At 39.6% G+C, this 20,604-nt stretch overlaps 1 protein-coding gene across 1 annotated transcript in view; it reads left to right on the top strand.

Moving 5' to 3' along the window:
* Positions 1-20,247, top strand: part of LOC109916194 (glutamate receptor ionotropic, NMDA 1) — a 140,717-nt gene extending 120,470 nt beyond the window's left edge. Inside the window, exons 19-22 of the mRNA XM_048613340.1 lie at positions 831-878; positions 3,726-3,901; positions 13,673-13,783; positions 20,182-20,247. Coding sequence (XP_048469297.1) covers positions 831-878; positions 3,726-3,901; positions 13,673-13,783; positions 20,182-20,247 — 401 coding nt within the window. The remainder of the gene's footprint in view (positions 1-830; positions 879-3,725; positions 3,902-13,672; positions 13,784-20,181) is intronic.
* The last annotated feature ends 357 nt before the right edge of the window (positions 20,248-20,604 follow it).

Raw genomic sequence — 20,604 nt, 5'->3', positions numbered from 1 at the left:
CTTCTTCAGAAATTTTCTGAAGAAGGGTCTAGGCCTGAAACGTCAGCCTTCCTGCTCCTCTGATGCTGCTTGGCCTGCTGTGTTCATCCAGCTCTACACCTTGTTATCTCAGATTCTCCAGCATCTGCAGTTCCTACTATCCCTAAAATAATTTTGTCAGGGATGGAATTGTATTTGTTTTAAAACCTGGTTAAAGTGTAGTTTCTCCTCTTCCCTCAATGTTTAAGTCTAGTGTATATTTCCATATGTCATATAGAGTCCATGATCGAAGCATTGATGTATTGCATTGATTCAGAGGCCTTTATACCCTCCAAGTGAGGCAGAGACACTAAAGGTGAGAGAATGGGCACCATAGTGCCTGATTTAGAACTTTACTTAAATATGCATTTTCTTGGTGAGTTCTGGTCAAACTGTTTAACATTCGAGTAATGCTGTACTGAAAACCCCGTGATGACACGCCTGTGATTTCCATAATGGCTGTCAACAGCACCCAAAAGGTAAGTGACCATTCCTCTGCTTGTGAGCACTGAACTAATTTCTGTTTGCGAACATTAGCTCAAGAAATAGTTACAAATTGGCCTGGTTCAGACTTTGAAACTAACTTCATGCATGGTTTTAGAGAAGTGCTGTTCTAACCAGTCTTGGCTGCCATTTGGAAAGAAGAGTATGTTGAGAGATATGAAGTAGGAGAGGGACTGAAGTAGGGGTCAGAAATGTATGGAATGTAGATTCTCTGGTGGCTTGTGGAGATTTGTTGCAGTGGCCCTTGGTACTTTGGCTATTTAGTGGAGGTTCCTAGGAGTACAAATGGAGCAAGACAGAAGTGAAAGCGGTTGAGGTGTTGATTTCCAGGATAGCCTCTGGAGTGACCATTTTGGGTAATTAATCATGTTGAGTTTTAAAAATCAATGATAAAATCAAATGAACATTTGTGTGCTTTCTGGCAGTGCTGATCCTGTAATCAGGGGAATATGTTGCTTTCTTCATTTAGTACTTCTGAAAACCTGGGAGCAAATTTTGTATTAAGAAATTTACCACATTACCGATATTCTTTGTAACTTTAAATATTTGCAGGTTTCTAGATCCACAGGGAGTTTAGAGATAAGACTTGCTTCAAACAGATGGGATTTTACACCAAAGAAACTCACAGTAAAACTGCTGTTGTTTCATCAAGTGTTCCCTGTGCAGGTAACCGAGTCTGATATATTAAATTATGACCCAAAGCAGGTTTGAACCACCACCTGTTAAGTACATTTTTCTTCCCAGATGATCATGACTTTTGTTGGGCTGTAGTTGCACAGACCTCAGTGTCTTCTGGTAACTTCCCAACCTGTTACTTCTTTGTTGTAACTTAACGGAAAGGAGGTGTAATTTCTGTCGCATACAAATGCAAATCATTAATTTTCACAAAACAACATAAACAGCAGTTATTATTTATTTTAGAGCTGTTAATTAATACTTTTCCCTCAGTTAGCACAGCAGAGAATTCATTCCTTTCTGAGACGTGTATGGAATCATTTGCATAAATCTAAGAACGATGATGCACCATCCTGCCACAGAGGTTGAGTGAATGATGTTTTGGCTACCTGACAATAAGGGGCATTACAGCCAATCCTGATACACGTTTACTTTAACATTTGACCTTGGATCATTTCTAGCAGAAATTTCTCGATTTCATCTAAGAATAGGAGTAGCTAATGTTCTGTTTCCCTATACTATGTACATGGCATTGAGATCAATTGTGCTGCTCTTTCACTTGTTAGCAGATACCTCTCCGAACTAAAATAACACTGGGTTGGGCCTGCTCCAATCAGAGTTCTTCAGTGATTTCTGCTGTGAAGCAGCAACCACCATTAAAAAAATGTGTGCCTGTCTTTTATAAGATGTGATGTGAAGATAGTAGGATTGAGGGATGGCACAGTGGCCAGCACAGATGCCTTATAGCACCGGGGACCTGGGTTTGATTCTACCCTTGGGCAACTGTCTGTGTGGAATTTGCACATTCTGCCCGTGTCTGCTTGGGTTTCCTCTGGGTGCTCTGGTTTCCTTCCACAGTCCAAAGATGTGCAGGCTAGGTGGATTGCCGTGCTAAATTGCCCATTGTGTTCAGGGATGAGCAATCTGGGTGGATTAGCCATGAGAAATGCAACATAGGGTAGGGGGCTGAATCTGGGTGGGATGCTGTTCGGAGGGGGTGTGTGGACTCGATGGGCCGAATGGCCTGTTTCCACGTTGTAGGGTTTCAATGATTCTATGAGAAATCTTCCAGCTCCACAGGCCTCCTGAAGTTTGCTGCCAGCTTGCAATAAGCCCTTAGTGCTCATCCTCCCTCACCTTGCTTGAAGTCATCAAAACTGCCCCAGGGCATATCGGAGGACCACCGCATGCAAGGCAGGCCATTGGTCACAATCGATCCCCAAGGAGTGGGTATCAGATTCTGGACAGATGACAGGCACATCAAGCTGATGGATCATCTAAGTGATTGAAATTTGGCCCAGTCTCCTGTCTTGGTAATTTCTACTTCACTGTCTCACTGACCTGGGCTTGCTAAGTGGATTGTGCCTCTGCGAATTGAGGACAATAGACGGATGGTGTTTTAGATAATGGAGGGTGTCCAACAAGATAAATTTTAGAGACATGATGGACTAATTAGTTTGTTGGAAATGCCACATCACTGTTTTCTCTTCCTTTTAAACTTGAAAAACCTGAATTGTGAAGCTGACGTTTCGGGCCTAGAAATGTCGGGCCCGAAATGTCAGCTTTCCTGCTCCTCTGATGCTGCTTGGCCTGCTGTGTTCATCCAGCTCTACACCTTGTTATCTCAGATTCTCCAGCATCTGCAGTTCCTACTATCTCTGAATTGTGAACTCTGGTAATGCTAATGGTTGAAATGAGCAAGAATTGGTCAACTTCATTGTAAACTTCAAACATTCCCTGGGAGCATGTATCAGTTCTTCTAGAAATGAAATATCTATTCTTTCTTTAAAGTCTGGCATCTCCATTAAGCTTTCATATACATATTCAAGGTGTCCTCCAATATAACCCATCAATGATTCACGTTATCTGAACTCATGCTGTGCTTTTGGAATGTCTACTTGTAGTTGGAATTTGTAACATCTGCTTTAGGTTGACTGCTGTGATTTCAACTGAGATGTTATCATTTGGAATGTGTACCTGGATTTGAAAAGTATACCATTGTTTGGAATAGATACTATCAATGAGAATTTCTACCTGTGGATTTGGATTTAGATTTGGATTACGCTGAAGTTGCAAAGTACACATTTCTTGGGATGGACACAGTGTTGTGGAATATGCATTTTTGATTTGGAGTTTGTATTGTAGTTGTGAGTTGTGGTTTTGTACTTTGCTATTGAATCAATAAATGTTGTTTGAACGAGGTCCCCACATTTTGAAATGTGTGTCATAGTTTACATGAGTATATTGCGTGGACCTAGATCAGGTGCTGCATGGCTTGCACTTTCTTGACCAAATAGGAACAATTATCATACAAAGTTAGTCAGGCCCTCAATATCATGAAATAAGCAGACTTCCAGGGTCCCAATGTTGATTGGTATCTTGTCTTTGGAGGATTTTAGCATCTTGTGTCCCAGGCATTATTAAAGGCAATCATCACCTCATAAAGGGTACTTTCAATACAAGCAACCAGATGCCAGTTCAGGAGATGGCAGACCAAAGCATAGCTTTATGGGTCTCCTGCCTCTCAGATACAGAACTAGAAATCCTAGTGGAGGAAGTTACCATGAGGAAGGATGTACTCAAGTGCCAGAGTAGGAAGGCTTGCCAGCAAGTGGACACAGGGGTGGAACATCAGCTCCAAGAGCATTCTCCAACAACGTGGTTGCAATGCAGAAAGTTCAGTTATCTGGGCAAGATTGCCAAGGTAAGATTTCCAATTCTTATCATGCATCAGTCTCTGTATAACTCTGCATGACCCAGAACTCACCAGATTTTCATCCACCAGCCTCCAATTACTGCAGCACATTTTCTTCCAGCTCCTTCTGCTACATTTTGCATCTCCATCTGTCCTCAATATTGCTGCCTCATTTCCACACACCTCAGCTAAGCCTCACATACCAGGAGTTTTATTCGACCACGACAGGCAGAACCTCAGAGCATTCTGCTAGGCTAACATAAAAACTCTCCCTCTTGGATATTAGGGAAACTAACAAACTATAATAGATAGGAGGAGGATTAGTTATCATTTAGGTTCCCTCTTGCGCAAGGAGCAAGTAATGCCAATCATAGAATCCCTACAGTGTGGAAACAGGCCCTTCGGCCCAACAAGTCCACACTGACCCTCAGACATCCCACCCGGATCCATTCCCCCTATAACCCACCTAATCTACACATTCCTGAACACTATGGGCAATTTAGCATAGCTAATCCACCTAGCCTGTACATCTTTGGACTGTGGGAGGAACCTGGAGCACCCGGTGGAAACCCACGCAGACACAGGGAGAATGTGCAAACTCCACACAGACAGGGATGAGGGTGGGATCAAGCCCTGGTTCCTGGCACTGTAAGGCAGTAGTGCTAACCACTGAGCCAACGTGCTGCCCTAAACCTATACATATTGGTTGGATCAAGGGCATGTCAATTGGTGCAGCCTGAGGACATGTTTACCTACTGCACACTTCCTTCCTTCTCACTAAAATCTCAACCTCACACAATTTGCATGACAACAATCTCTCCTGTGTCTCTGCTTGAGTTAATCTTTATCATAGAATCCCTGTGGCATTAAAAGAGGTCATTTGCCCACCAATTCTGCATCAACGCTACAAAGAGCATCTGCTCAGATCCAGCTCACTATCCTATCTCCATAGCCCCATATTTGCCATGGCTAATCCATCGAACCTACACATCCCTGGACATTATGGGCAATTTAGCATGGCCAATCCACCCTAACCTGCACACCTTTGCACAGTAGGAGGAAAACAGGAGCACCCAGTGGAAACTGTTGCAGACAAAAAGAACATGCAAACTCCACACACAGTTGCCTAGGTTGCAGTCAAACCCAGGTCCTTGGTGCTGTGAGGTGGCAATGCTAACCACTGAGCTGAGAGAGATTTATGTCTCTCTTCCTCCCAGGGCAACAAAAGGTAGAGCTCTCAACTGTTGAGGATGTAGCAGAAAGCAGCAGCCAAGGAGATGCAGTTACTTTAGCAAGCATGGATTCAGAAAATGACACTGCACATGCAGTAGAGTAGCAAAGATTGTTGCACTGGGATATGCACAGAGTACTAGCATAGAACAGTATGAACTGTAGGATGATACAGCTAAGGGAGTTACTAGTCAAAGGCAGAAGGCACAGCCTAGTCCTGCAATAGAATGCACAGATGAAGATCTCAAGGGCACAAGTTTCTAAGCCTGCTTCCTGTACATCAGAATCTTTTATTGCCCTGGTGGCTACAGAGACATCATCCGTCACAGCACAGAATGGCATAGTCCAACTCCAGTTTATATTATGTTTGTTCTTCTCATAGAATGTGAGCAGCAAAAGGAAAAAAGCACATTTCACGGTTGTCTTTTGCACTGTTCTTTGTGTAAATGTTCAATTTTTCCAGCATCAATCCAAAGGGTTTCCCAGCTCCTGATGGCTTATTCCAGTCCTTTTATCTGTGACAATTTGCAAATTTAGAGCATGCTTTGGCAGTGAAATTTTCCTTCCCCAGAGATTCTCTTTCTAGGTCAAGCTAGTTTGTTTTAACTCCCCATAAATTTGGCCATCTCAACTGGAGTATGAATTTCCACCCACATTCCTGCACAGTGAACCATAGGAACCTTTTTGGCTTCTAGCTGTTCCTTCTCTCCAGGATCTGAATGGACTCAAAATACTGCCTGTGATATTCTAGGAGTGAGTGTAACCTGATCTTTCCATTGACTTCTTCTGCATCCTTCCTCGTGGCAACATAAATCAAATGGGATTTAAATTAATAGATACAAACAGAAAGCATTACAATATTATCAATCTCATAATTGTAATAAAGAGATGTTCAATTTTCTTTTATTGCAAATGGACGTTGCCTTTCTCTCTTTAATATTTCATGATTTGGGCATTGCTGGCAATGCCAATAATTGCTGTCCCTGGCAATTTCCTTTTCATTGAGTGACTTACTCGGTCATTTCAGAGGGCAGTTAAGTCAAGGACATTGCTGAGGGTCTAGTGTCACATGTTGTTCAGTCTAGGTAATGGTGGTACATTTCTCTCCCTAAGAGACATTAGTGAACTGACTATAGTTTCATGGTTGTTTCATCATCATTAATGAGACTAGCTTTATATTCCAGATGTTATTAATTGAATTTAAATTTCACCAGCTGCCAAGTTAGAAGTTCAGTCCATGACACCAGAGCAAGAGACTGGACCACGAGATTACTAATCTAGTGACATAACCATTATGCTACCATCTTCCCCTGCTTGCCACTTGTGTGGTGGGAATGGTTCTTGCTATATTTTAGCACAAACCAATGTCTGTGTTTAAATAGGATTGTCAAACACAATGGGCCCAAAATAGTAAAACCTGTGGTGAGAATTCCTACTGTTTTGCTGGAAACTCACCTTGCTGTTATCTGGCTCTGTGAGTGAATATCTTGTCAGCTTTTTAATCAATGAACAGAAGCATGGATATGAATTTGGGGAGCGTGAATGGAGACACCACTACTTTTTTACTCTGTTGTCACATGGAGGGGAGGCAGTGTGGAGGCACTATCACAGTGGTAATTGGCCCTTTAAGGGACTGACTAAAACTGAGCTTTCTCAAGTTGTTTCCTATAAGAGTGACTAATTCAAAAGTACTTCATTAGTTGTGAAGTGCTGTGTGGTGGTTGTGAAAAGCACTATTTAATGTAAGTTTTCCTTTTATTTTGGCAGCAGGCCTGCATTCCTACCAGTCTCTGACCTAGTGGTTTAGTGCTTTGACTGGTTCCTTAAAACTAGCTGGCCCTGACTGCTCCTGATTGATGCCAAGATACAGCAGCTTGAGTTCGGCTCACTAAAGCCAAAGGTTTTTTCCCCGAACAATCAGGTTCCTACAATAGGGGAACAATGTCTTTGCAGCAGTGGAATAGAGCATTAAAACATTACACCAAGATGATTACAATTCAATACTAAAAGAAGGAAATGTTAAATCCTCAGTGTGCTTACTGGGAAGGTAAAATTCTGACATTAGTCTTGCATTGATGTTGGTCTTCATATTCTCCCCTTTGAGATAGTAGGCACAGAAGGCCTTCAGAGGCTGTTAGAATTGAGGAGGTGTAGGGCTACTAAAGGGAGGGGAGGATTTGTCAAGAGAATCTGCCACCAATAATTAGTTGCTGTTTAATTCTGTCAGTTGGCTGCTCCAGCTAGCATTCCTCTTTCTCATTTGCCTTTTCTTTTTCCATTCCCTTCTTCACCCTCAAAAGCACACCTTCCTTCTGCAGCTTAGCCCTTCTGGTTGATAGGATTGTGCAGCAAAACACAACAGGTCAGTTAGGCAGAACTCCATTGGGTTAATCCAGGATCCAGACACCTATGATTTTCTCAGTAGAGTTTTGGCTTAAATGTGGCTCTCAGTGTTTTGGCACTACTCATATGTGCCTGGATTCCAGGCAGGAGTTCTGAACCAGATGTAGAGGGATACCTGTGACCTCCCAAGGACCATGCTCCCATCTGCTAGACTAGATCAAAAAGAGGTGGATTGTGGATCCTGGTGACACAAAGATAGGGGTATTGTAAGCAGTATAGATTGTAGCATATTCTATCAACATCTTCTTGTTAATGTTAAGTGAATGGGCAAACTGTTGCAAATGGATTTCAGAATGGCCAATTGTGAGATCCTCCACTTTGGATCTAAAATTAATAGGACAGGGTACTTTCTAAATTGTGAAATGGTGAGAAACAGTGAAGATACAAAGAGACTTGGTGAGTCCAAACACAGATCATTGAAATGCCTTCACCAGGCATAGAAAAGAATCACAAAATCAAATGGTACCTCAGCGTTACAAAGTCTTTGAGTTACATTGAGTGATTCTGGGCACCACACCTTGGGTTATAATGGATTTGGAGGGACAGCAATGTGAGGAGGTCTTGTCATGGATTGGGAGCATCCCTGCATCTGAGTCAGAAGCTCATAGTTCAAGTCCAACTCCAGGATCAAGTAAGGCACATTCATAATATGATCAAATGGGTTGAGCATCAACCTGCAAATCCTTCTAACACCTGCCAATGGCAGGCAGCAGGAATGGAAGAAAATCCTGGTCAGCCATATGATGGAAAGAAACTTGCAGCTTTGACCATACTATCCATAGCTCCAGGTTAAATCATGTTTGTGAGCGGGGAGAGGCAGTTAGCTAGATGACTAGAGTGGATCAGATTGATGTTAGCAACTGCCCAGGGTCTGATTCCTGTTCTGGCTGGGGTGGATTTTAGACATGTCTTCTTGCCATACCACTGGTGGAGATTGTGGTGCTGATGTTGGACCTGCTTTTGCAGGGACAGCTTAAGAAGAAGAAAGGTGAACAGTATTGATTTGCCAGAATGGTACTTCAGCTCTATGTGTTAAATTAGTGGACTTTATGAGGTGAAATTACACAAACTGGGTTGTATTTTCTTAAATTTGGAACATTAAGGAATGATTTGGTTTTCAAGCTACTAAGGAAACAGGTTTGAAAGAGAGAACCTATATATAGGTTATTGGTAACCAAATTTAAAATTTAGAGTCAGACCTTTCAAAAGGAAAATTGGGTTAGTACGTTTGAAGGGAAGGCAGACATTTGGAACTCTTTTGAACAAATGGTAATTACTCTAAATGCAGTGTTAATTTTAAAACTGAAACGGATACATTTTTCTCAACCAATGCTATTTAAGGAAAGGGAGAAAATGGAGTGAGGTCACAATTCACCCGTGACCCAAATCAAATTGAGGAGCAAGCTCAAGAGATTTAATTAATGTCCCATTCTCTTGAATGGCACCATATCAAAGCTCCTTAACTAATGCCAATAAACTAGGGAGAGACCTATATTATTCCCTGCCTGTAGAACTTCTTCCTGAAATTAAACACAACTGTTTAGTTGTTTTGTAATTCTAGGTGGTGTGTTGTGGGGGAGCATTGTTAGTTGAGTGGGCTGGGGTGGAGGGGAAAACAGGGTCGCAGATGTGCAGTCAGTTAAACTTCGCACTGAGAGAAATCCAATGTTCTAGACAAATCTAAGAGCTGATAAGCAACATGCATGGAAGGAAAATCAGACATCTGATACAGCAAACTGGTGAATGCTACTAATGTTACCTACTGCAGTCTGGAATGAGCCTGTGATGTATGAATTGAAAGTCACTTTTTCCTTCAGAATCATGGTCATTTGTTGGGGACCCTAGTGTTTGGTTCCAATTCTGGTATATTATGCGACAGAGGGCAATGTCTGCCTGTCTGCTGAGACAAAACCTCCAGATGCGTGCAGGCAGTCCCAAGGTGAAGGCTTCAATGGAACCCCAAGGTATGTAAGTTGGGTATTGACAGGGATGGTTTGGTCATCTTGGATGGGGAGTAGTGGAAAAGAGGTGGGTGATAAAGATGGGGTTTGGAGATCAGGTGGGTAGGAAGAAAGTGGATTACTAACTTCAGGGGCCTCTGATGCAGAAGGGCACCCCCTGAATATTGTATCCCCTTCCTTGACAGCCTTTTAGAAACTTCTCAAAAAAGGTAGCCCCTTTCCAGTTTCTGGTCAATGGTAACCCCCAGGATGTTGATAGTGAGGGAGTTTAGCAATCATGCCATTGAATATCAAGAGGAGATGGTTCGGTTCTCTGTTTGAGCTGGTCATGGCCAGTTACTTGTGTGCAATGGTTATTATTTGCCAGTTGGAAGCCCAAGCTTGGACATTGTCCAGATCTTGCTGAACATTGCAACTGAGGAGTTGTAAATATTGTAGAGTGTTGTGTGATCATCAGAGATAACCACTTCTGACCTTAGTTAATTAATGAAGCACCTGGAGGTGGTTAACCATGGGATATTCTTTTCTCGGGGCTCTTGTTCCGCAATGATACAGTCCCTACCCTCTGGACCAGGAGACCTGGGTTCAAGGTTCATTTACTCCAGAGATATATAATTGATTGGAAAATATCTAACTTGAAGAGCAGGGCCCTTGTCGTGCAGAATTAGTGTTCCTACCTCTGGGCTTGAAGATTTGGGTTCCAGTCTCACATGCTCCAGAGATTTCTGGAAGGCATTCGACAAGGTGCCACACAAAAGGCTGCTGCATAAAGTAAAGATGCACAGCATTACAGGTAATGTATTAGCATGGATAGAGGATTGGTTAACTAACAGAAAGCAAAGAGTCGTGATAAATGGGTGTTTTTCTGGTTGGCGATCAGTGGTTAGTGATGTGCCTCAGAGATCATTGTTGGGACTGCAATTTAAATTTACATAGATGATTTGGAGTTGGAGACCTTGTGTAGTGTGTGAAAGTTCATAGATAACACTAAAATGAGTGGTAGAGCAAAGTGTGTAGAGGACACTGAAAGTCTGCAGTGGGATGTAGATAGGTTAGGTGAGTGGGCAAGGGTCTGGCAGATGGACTAAAATGTTGGTAAATGTGAGGATTTCCCTTTTGGACGGAATAACAGGAAAATTGACTGTTATTTAAATGGTGAAAAATTGCAGCAAACTGTCGTGCAGAGGGACCCGGGTGTCCTTATGCATGAATCATAAAAAGTTGGTTTGCTGGTGCAACAAGGAATTGAGAAGGCAGATGGAATATTGTCCTTCATTGCTAGAAGGATGGAGTTTAAAAACAGGGAGACAATGCTGCAGCTGTGTAGGATGCTGGTGAGGTCACACCTGGAGTACTGTGTACAGTTTTGGTCTCCTAACTTGAAAAAGGATGTACTATAGCACCGGAGGGGGTGCAGAGGATGTTCATTGGGTTGATTCTGGAGTTGAGGGGGCTGGCTTGTGAGGAGAGATTGAGTAGTTGGCACTATACTTCTTGGAATTTACAAAAGGAGGGATCTTATAGAAACATCTAAAATTTTGAAGGGAGTAGATAAAATAGAAGCAGGGAGATTGTTTCCACTGGCGGGTGAAACTCAAACTGGGGGCATAGCCTCAAAATAAGAGGGAGCAGGTTTCGCACTGAGCTGAGGAGGAGCTTCTTTACCCAAAGGGTTATGAGTCTGTGGGATTCCCTGCCCAGTGAAATCATTGAGGCTACCTCGTTGAATGTTTTGAAGGCAAAAATCGATAGATTTTTGAACAGTAAAGGAATTAAGGGTTATGGTGAGCAGGTGGGTAAGTAGAGTTGAGTCCACGAAAAGATCAGCCGTGATCTTATTGAAGGGAGGAGCAGGCCCGAGGGGTCAGATGGCCTACTGCTGCTCCTATTTCTTATATTCTTATGAACAGGTTGATTAAGAACAACCTACTGAAGACAATTCCTGTGCTCTTCTTGGGGCTCTTGTGGAACAGTACTAGTGTCCGTTCCTCTGAGTCAGGAGGCTCAGGTTAAGTTTCACTGTTCCAGAGGTATGTAATAACATCTCCGAACAGGTTGATTAGAAAATTGCTACCCTGAGGACCATATGCGGTGATGTCCTGGGACTGAGATGATTGACCTCTACAAGCACAACCAGTTTTCCTTGTGCTAGGTAGGAACAGCACAATTTAAAAATAACTCTGCATACTAAAATTAATTTGCAAAATAGCTGATTGTCAGCTAATCTCCTTGTTTTTCACCTGGAACCTCAAGTTGTTATCTTGTTCTACCTCTACTGACTTGGTTAAAGGAATAGACCTTTAATCTTGCTAGATAGGACACCTCTTTTCAATACAGTACTGCAAAAGTTGGATTTAACACCTTAGATTAAGTATTAGGTAAGATATTTTGTTTTAGTTTAAAGAACCAGGGAAACTGTTTTTGCACAGTGGATTAGACAGTGTCATCCATTTATGAGAAAAAGTTTTAAATTGCCTAGTGTGGTACTAGTAATAATATGTTCGTGCATTTGTATCAAATTCCTTTATCTGCTATTTTAATACTGGCATTAATCTATGTATATTAAGTGGTTTAACACTTTCATTAAAACTGTGATTAAAGAAATTTCCTCTGATCATATCCATTGCTAAATGTGCTATGTATAATTTCCACCATTGGCTATTGCACTTCACCATTCTGAACCTTAACAATAAGGTGAGCAGCATTACCGTTGAAAGAACGTTGATTATATATCCTATAGAATGCCTGTTTGTGTAACTTTCTTATGTCATATTGCCACAGTATGATTGCTAGGGCATAATTGAAAACAACTAGGAAAATTAAAATCAATTTGAATGAGGATCAGTGATTTTAAAAAAGGCTGCTTTTGAAGATTCTTATTTTCTTCATTATTTAGTCGGTAATTGAAGGCAGTACAAAACAGAAATGTAGCCTACGTTGGTTGCTTATGTGTAGGGAACTTAATCAGTTTCAATGCTAAGTTCAATCCTACAGAGACTTTATAGTGATAGAAAGCTGAGTTACCTGAAGCTTTTTAGTGCAATTTAACTTTTGCATTGCATAAACTGGATCAGTACATTGCAAATCACCTTGGTCTGGTGTCTGTCTTTTGACTGTCTTGACTGTCCTATCAGTCCCTGTGCCTGTTTATTAGCAACTGTCTCTCTGCCAGAGTCTTTTGAATGTGAAAATTATTTTAAAAGAACTCAAGTTTTGTTTGCAAACTTGGCAGACATTGTCTACATTAGCACTCTTCTACCTCTGACTCCACACTTCAAAGCTCAAGATTAGAAAATACTAAATAAATATCTTTATTTTGATTGAAACATTATTTCAAATAGTAAAGGATCCAAGTAAATGAAGAGTCCAGCCTTCAAACAGGAAATAGTGACTGCTGACATCACAATCTAAATACATGAAGTGGAGCCTACAACTGGCTCTTTCAGTTACGGTTTTCAAATGCATTCCTCTGCATTCTCTGAAAAGGACGGCAATTCTTCAAGACACTAGTGGAGGAATCAATTTGGAATGACAGTTCTGCATTGGAAGGACCTGGTTGTTTTGCCTCAAAGTAATTTACCTTTCACTGCTGTTCCCAACACAAAGGCATGGATTTTTAAAAAATGAACACAATTATAAAATATTAAATTACATAATATTAAATGCAATTAAATTATAATGGTGGCTTTTTTACAGTGTTTTAAATAGTACTATTTTGATTTCAGTTCATTTTGATTCTAATAATTTTGTTAGATTTTATTTTACTTTTAAAATTGCTTTAGAAATCACATAAAGAACACAAGTGTATTAGTGACAAGCGCACTACATACACAAAGGTTCATGCATTCTCATTTTCAAGATCTGAGCTACATTCATTAGATTCACTGCTCTTTCACAAATCTCGCTTGTGGTGAACTTTTTTGCTTTGATTCTACCATTAATGTTGCTTGACAGACCCTCCTTTGCCAGATAACAATATGAACCCTCTTAGTAATTAATCACTTCCTTTCCTAGACAGTTCATTGGAACTGCTTTTAATGGGCCAAGTTACCACATATATTTGCCAAGCCAAATATCTATAGTGTACATCTATTTGATTTCTGCTTGCCAGAACAGTTATTAGCTAGATTATAAATAGCTACTACCAACAGAAAAAAGTCAATAACCTCAAATATATCTGTTCTAGGATAGAAAAAGTGGTAGCGCAGAGCCTGACCCTAAAAAGAAAGCACCTTTTAGATCGCTCACTTCAACACTGACCTCCAGCTTCAAGAGACGTAGGTCTTCCAAAGACACGGTAAGAGGAATTGGGACTCCTTTCACCATGCCATGAGTCCATTAGCCCAAAGTTCATTCAGTACTATTACATATCCACCTCACCACATGCCCATATGAAACAGCTGCATTACATCTTTAACACTGGGCAAAGGAAGGAGGCGAACTTGGGAGAACTCCAGAAGTGTTGATAACATCCTTGAATGTTTATGTCTGACACTTGTTCTTGCTGTCATTGCCATTGTTAGTTTCCCTGTTGATTTGAAGGAAATTCCCCTTGCTGATTGCTGATCCATTCATGATGAGAATAACTTTCAGTTAAATCCGATAACCACCACAAGACTCTAGGTTCATTCCCAAGATTCATATATTTCATCCTTCCCAAGCATCATGTCTTCTGCCATGTACAAGTATCATGTTTTACACAGTTCCAACAAATCATGTTCTCTATCATTCACAAGAATCATTTACAAGAATCATGTTCTTTCAAATGCTTTTTGATAATGGTGATGATGAGGATGAAATTTCTAAATTAAATTACTGGCATTACCTTTTTTGATACATTTGTTAATTGTGATGATGTAATGATGTTTTTTTTCTCTCTGCAGACACTTTTTCTTCCTTTTAGATTTTTTTCTTGACCAATTTTATCTTTATCTTGGCTTCTTGCTGTAAGGTCATCACAACCACACAGTAATCACACATTGTCAGTTGCAAACTTTCTTTACTTTCATTTTGACATTTTTCACCTCCTACTTTAGATTTATTTTCCATATATATAGTGTTGATTTGGAGGGTGGATCTGTGTTTTTGGCTGCCATTAAATTCAGAAATATTGCCTTTCCAATGTGATCTTACAGAAGGTTGGGGAGCAGACACAAGATGAAGGTGCTAACCTTTGCTTCTTTCAGTGCTCACACTGAGCTTGAAAAACAGGATTCTCACAAAAGTGAGCTAGGCCGTTATTGAGACAGAGGACAAATAGGTGTTGGACCTATGGTACACCCAAACTGAATTTGCTCACATCACCACAAAATAAACTGAGCTGTAATCAAGCAGATCTGGTTTGTTAAATCTAGACTTCATCCAAAGTAACTAAGATGGACTAAGAAAAACATCATGATGAATGTTTTTTTCTCTCTATAATTAATAACAGACCAATAAAATGCACAGCAGGAATGCACAGCTTTGAACTGCGTAGTAACTGAAAATATATGCTTTGGTAATTTACACTGTGTCATAGAGGAAAATGGGCATTCTCCTGCTTTTCATTAAAAGATAAATTTGACTTCCAAATATCACAGCATTGATGTCCATGCACATGATTACATCACAAAATCATTATGGCAGTTTCAACATTTTTCTGGTTCTATTGTAATTTAGTAGTGTTCTTTTTCACAATGTTTATGTTACTGATTTTTTAGTTAAAGCTTTGTTTCCCTTTTAATAAAATAGATTTTGAGAAAAATAATTTTAAAAGCCTTGAACCCAGAATCATTGGCTATATTTGGAAAAACTGAACATTTATGACATTTAGATTGAATGCATGAATGCTATTATGAAAGCTGAATAACAATATGAAAAATACAGCCAAACAATCTAATGTAAAATAAATTAATGAACCCATAGCAGAACAGAATAGCTAAATTGGGCTTGTGAAGGGCCATGTAAGGCATGGAGCATTGAATCAGGCTGCCTAGTTCATACTGTACCTGAATTATAATCACAAATACAAGCTCAATAAACTCTAATGCCAAAATTTTAGAACCCCACCATTGCTGGCACACTACATTATAATTTCTCTTCTTTAGAGCTGTTGAACCCTGATTGCACTTTTTTGGGCAGATTTCAAGGTTGGAAGTTGCTTTGTTGACTTGCCATCTTGAATAGAATCAGTTATTAGCAAGCACAATACAAAAGACAGTTCTCATGTACTGCTATGTGAGCAATGTATATGAATCTATGCTCTCTCCTTCTAGCAACTATGCAGCAGTGCCAATGATTCTAATTAGGGTTGCCAACTCCAGGGTTCCTGGAGGTTCATCAGATCCTGCTGCAACCAACACCTTGCAATTAATCAGCCAGCATGTCCATTCTCCTGATGCACAACACTCCTATGCCAATTGAAAGACGGATGGACTGTTCATTACTTATATGGATGATTTTTGACCATCAGTCAAATAACATTTTGGCCCATGTACATTTTTTAATATAACTCATGAAGGCATTTTTAAAACTCAGTCTTTATTTCCTTGTTTTTGTGCTGGGTTCCTTATAGCCATATTCTGAAGATTAGACTTTAATTGATGGAGATGCCAGGGAAATCTTGGAGGGTTGGCAACCCTAGTCCTGAATGATCATGCTGTTGTATTTCTTCAATTGCACACATTCTGAAATGTTTGCCATTGCTTAACATGCACTTTTAATTCCAAATACAGGGCTCTAAGTTGTGTTCTTTCATTTTCCTCTGGCTGCCTTCTTACTGAGGGACCATCATTTTATATGTTTTCATCACTTCATCAGTAATAGTTTAAAATCATTTTGTTTCAAAGTGTTTTAAACTTCATTTGTATTTTTTAGTTCAGACAATGTGACATCAGAAAATCTGCATCAGAAATTTTTCGTTCCCATTCCCCTTAATTGTACACTGTGCCATTATCCTTTCAGATATTGTTTAGAGAAATTCAATGTACTTTTTTTTAAAACTGAAGAAGCATTTTACTTTCTGAATAAAATAAAATGCAAAAATACCTGTCTTGTCTGTCAGCCTGATTTATGTGCCTTCCTAGTCTTTGATATAAATTGAGCGATCTCATCTTCAACAAACTTCAGCATTGCTAACCTCGTGTGTCTCTCATATCTTCTGCTCCATTGTGCAAACTCTGCCTGCTAGCTGTCATTTCTCAAACCCAACCACCTTGGCAGTCCTCAAGAAGGCAGAATCTTTGTATGCTGTAAATTTATTTTGTTGTTCTGACAAGAAACCATTTCTCTTTCTCCTTGCTTTCAGACTGAACAATGATGCTTCTTTCTTCTTCTCCTTCTTTAGATTAGAAGGTAGACTGCCCAAGCAATGACAGTGAATGCATACCTTTTGTGAACTACTTCTTCATCTCAGTATGTTTCTCTAGAACTATTATGAGGACCAACAGGCTAGGCATTATAAAATTCATATTAGTAAAATGCATCTTGGGTACTCTGTTTTCTCTTTGAATCCAAAATGGAATATAATACAGTTGCTTGGAAAATGGCAACTTCACATGGCCATTTGTACATAGGTGGTATTGCAAAAGTTAGAAATCCTTGTTTGAATTGATGAAAGGATATTAATGAAATAGACACTTGTTCACATTTTCACCCATATCATGAAATCTTGGGTGTTTATTTCTGCAACACTACAACTAATCTTTACATTAGCTCAGACTGTGTAGTGCTATGAATTAAATGAAGCGTAAAGCACAATTTAATGTAATAGATACTGTATTGTAATTTGTGTTTTAGATTAATATACTTCATTTTAATTCCAGATCTCTCAATTTTTTTCCCTCTATGACTGATATAACAATAAAATGAATCTGTTGTTAAAACACTGGAAATAATAAGAATGAAAAAAAAACTTATTTCTAACAGCAAGTATGAAGTAGAAACTAATTGAGGCCACTATGAATGCAGTGAACAATATGGATGAGATGATCTTGTTCACCTTAATGAGGGGGTGAACCTAATATTATTCATTACCTCAATCATGTAATTTAAAAATATTTACAGAGATTTTAAAATGGAAACAAGTATAGCCATCATCACCTGACGTAAGTACATCTGGTTCGAGTGGAATAAAGATAGCAATCATTTCTGTATGCACTAACTACTCCTCAGTGTTTAAAAAGGAAGGGTTATATATATAAACATTTGGGTCTGAGAAGGAAGCATTTCATTTGGAAAATTCCACAGAACAACGAATTAGTTTTGATAATTTTTTTATGTATTCCTTTCTAATATATTTTTTTGTCCGACCCTACAGCTATTAACTGAATTAAATGTCACTTGCAATGACTTTTAGGTTTTGACAGGCAGTACTGTTCTCTAGTTTTGTTTCCCATGATTTCTAGGTTTCAGGACTATGATTATGATTCCTAGCTTCATGCACTGCACCATGGTCGCAACAACTACTGACTATGTGAAGTTCAAAAGTCAAAAATATCTGATAGTTCAGTTGATTACCTTAGTGAAGTAATGAAAATAATGTTGGCCCTATCTGGTTTCTGTGACAGTGAGTTTTGGCAAAATCTAGGGTTGATCAGAAGTTCAACTAATACCATTAAACTGTAGGTGCTAAAATCCAGTTTAAGGTAACTTTAAAGCCATTATTTCTTGTGAGTGTAACACTACCTGAGAACTGTGATCTTGCACAGTATTTCTGATAGAATACCTTGTAATGTTCTTACTTAGTTCCTATTAGATAACACCATGCAGTAAACGTGGGTGCAGTCAATATTTCAAAAACCACAAAAACTTTAGACAATATATTTGGCAACAACATTGGCGATGCTGTGATTGTAAACTGTATCAACTTAATCATTCAAGTTGATTGTAAAATTTGGGATTTTTAAACAAGATTCTCAGCAATTCTGTCAGAAGTTGGAATTTTTTACCAGTCATTTGTTTCCTACATGCATGGATATGCTGCACCTATCTTTATCACCAGCAATGACACAACCTGCCTTCAACTTCACCTCATTCCCAATCACGAAACAATGTTCACAACTCGTAATTGCTGGAAGAGTTTTGAATGTACTATTGTTTCATGATAACAGCATTCATAATTTGCAAACTATCAGAGCATGTTTAGTTTAGTAGAACTTGGATCACTTTTTAATCTCTGATACATTTTAAAATAAACTTGCTTTGATGCACAAATTTAATGGTTTGAAATAATTTCCATCCTGACAGATCAAATGCCCTGTTAAGATCAACATTTTAGTTGAACAATCCAGTTAATTTTGTTGGAACGCTACTGTCTCTTTTTCCTTATCTTTCTCCCTGCATGTTACTGTTTGTACTTGATACAGATTCTACAGTGTGAACACTCCCTCCCTCATATCAAACATCAACCCAATGATAGGCTAAATAGAATAAACACAGAGCACAAACACAAAGTGGTAACATATAAAGAATAGAAAGAAATTAAAGGAAAAAAGGACAAGAAATAAGCTTGGTTGAAACTGGACTTGAGAGATCAAATGTTGAAAAGGATAATGCTTTTACATTTCTTTGAATTTTTGGTTGTGGGGAATCTAAAATTAGGGAACATAGGGTGGAGTCTTCTAGTCCTCGAGGCAGGAAGACAAATAAAAATTGGGCAGGTTGGCAGTGTACCCATAATCCTGTCTTATTGCCTGCCTCCTCCCAAATCACGTTCTCAGCAAGAAGGTCTATGCTTGACCTTCCACCTTTGCTGTAAATTAAGACTCTTAGGTAGTCAGATAATGACCACTTAAGGACAACCATGTGTTAAACTCTCTTATTTGACAACAATACTACCCTACTTATATAACTGGACAACTGAATCTCTTAGACTTCTCTGTCAGCACAGTAGTGTAATTCAGTCTAGAATACTCATGTTTAAAATTCCTGCCAGGGTTACAATTATCTGAGCTCCATGCAACACAAATAAGCGGCTTACCCGCTGGTAAACCAATCCAGGGATTGCCTGTCAGTCAGGGAGTGAGGGTCTCTTGATATGTATAACCCAGGGACCGGACAAAGGGTATGGAGGTAAGCGGTGACAGCAAGCCTCCTGCCTTTACTTCTGATCCCCTATCCCCTCTGCATGCACCATCAAACTCCAGAATCCAACCTCCATCTGAGCTCTTGGTTCTCATGAGCTTGTTGTCCTTCTGTAGCAGCAATGGTTTTTGCAGTGGCACTGCCAGGTGCGAGAGCTGCCACCCTCTGACTAGCTGGCAGTTCTGGCTGTCCTACCAGGAACTTGATTTCAGAGGTAGGTTTGCCGCTATCCTCCAAATTGTCTGACTGGAAGAAAATAAGATAGGCCTTGCTCTGAAGAGTCCACCTTTTGAGCAGCAAGTGAGACACCTGACAGAAATGGAAAATTCCTCTCTATTGTCAAAATAAAGGGTTTCTTATTTAGTTAGAGATGAGGAGAAATTTCTTTGAGGCAGCTACATATTAGATCCAAACATTTTCCAATGTACTGTTTCACTTGACTTCCAGTAATATTTCTTGACAAATTCAACATATATTTGTCAAAATTGAATAATAATTGTATAGTTCATGCCTTGAGTGGGGGCATGGTCTTACAGGCAGATGTTTGGGATGGAGAACATACTGATTCTTCAATAGAAATGTGGAATACTGGCAGTAACTTCTGTCTCTCTCTCTCTCTCTGTTATTTTACAGCAATACCATCCTGATATAAGTGGGCAACTGAACCTCTCAGACCCTTCTGTCAGCACAGTGGTGTGATTCTGATTTAAAATCAGAAAGAAATATGAGACTCAAGAGTTACTGGCCAAAGCAGCAAGAGTTTAGAACACCAGCAATGACCAGAGTGAAAGGGAAGGAAAGTAAAAAGCTACAATGGAATCACAAAATCATCAGTGTTAGTATATTCTGAAAATCTGCAGTGTTAAAGTTACTGAGCCTTCTCTGCTACTCAGCAAAGCATTACTCATACAAACATACAAACTAGGAGCAGAAGTGTGCCATTTGGCCCTTCAAGTCTGTTCTGCCATTCAATAAGATCAAGTTTGATCTGTTTTTTGTCCCGAATTCTACACTCCCATCTATCCCAATAACCTTTGATTCCCATGCCTATCAAGA

This window comes from Rhincodon typus, chromosome 28, assembly GCF_021869965.1.
Source record: "Rhincodon typus isolate 14 chromosome 28, sRhiTyp1.1, whole genome shotgun sequence".
In the NCBI taxonomy this organism is placed as follows: Eukaryota; Metazoa; Chordata; class Chondrichthyes; order Orectolobiformes; family Rhincodontidae; genus Rhincodon; species Rhincodon typus.
This window is presented reverse-complemented; position numbering and strand designations above follow the sequence as displayed.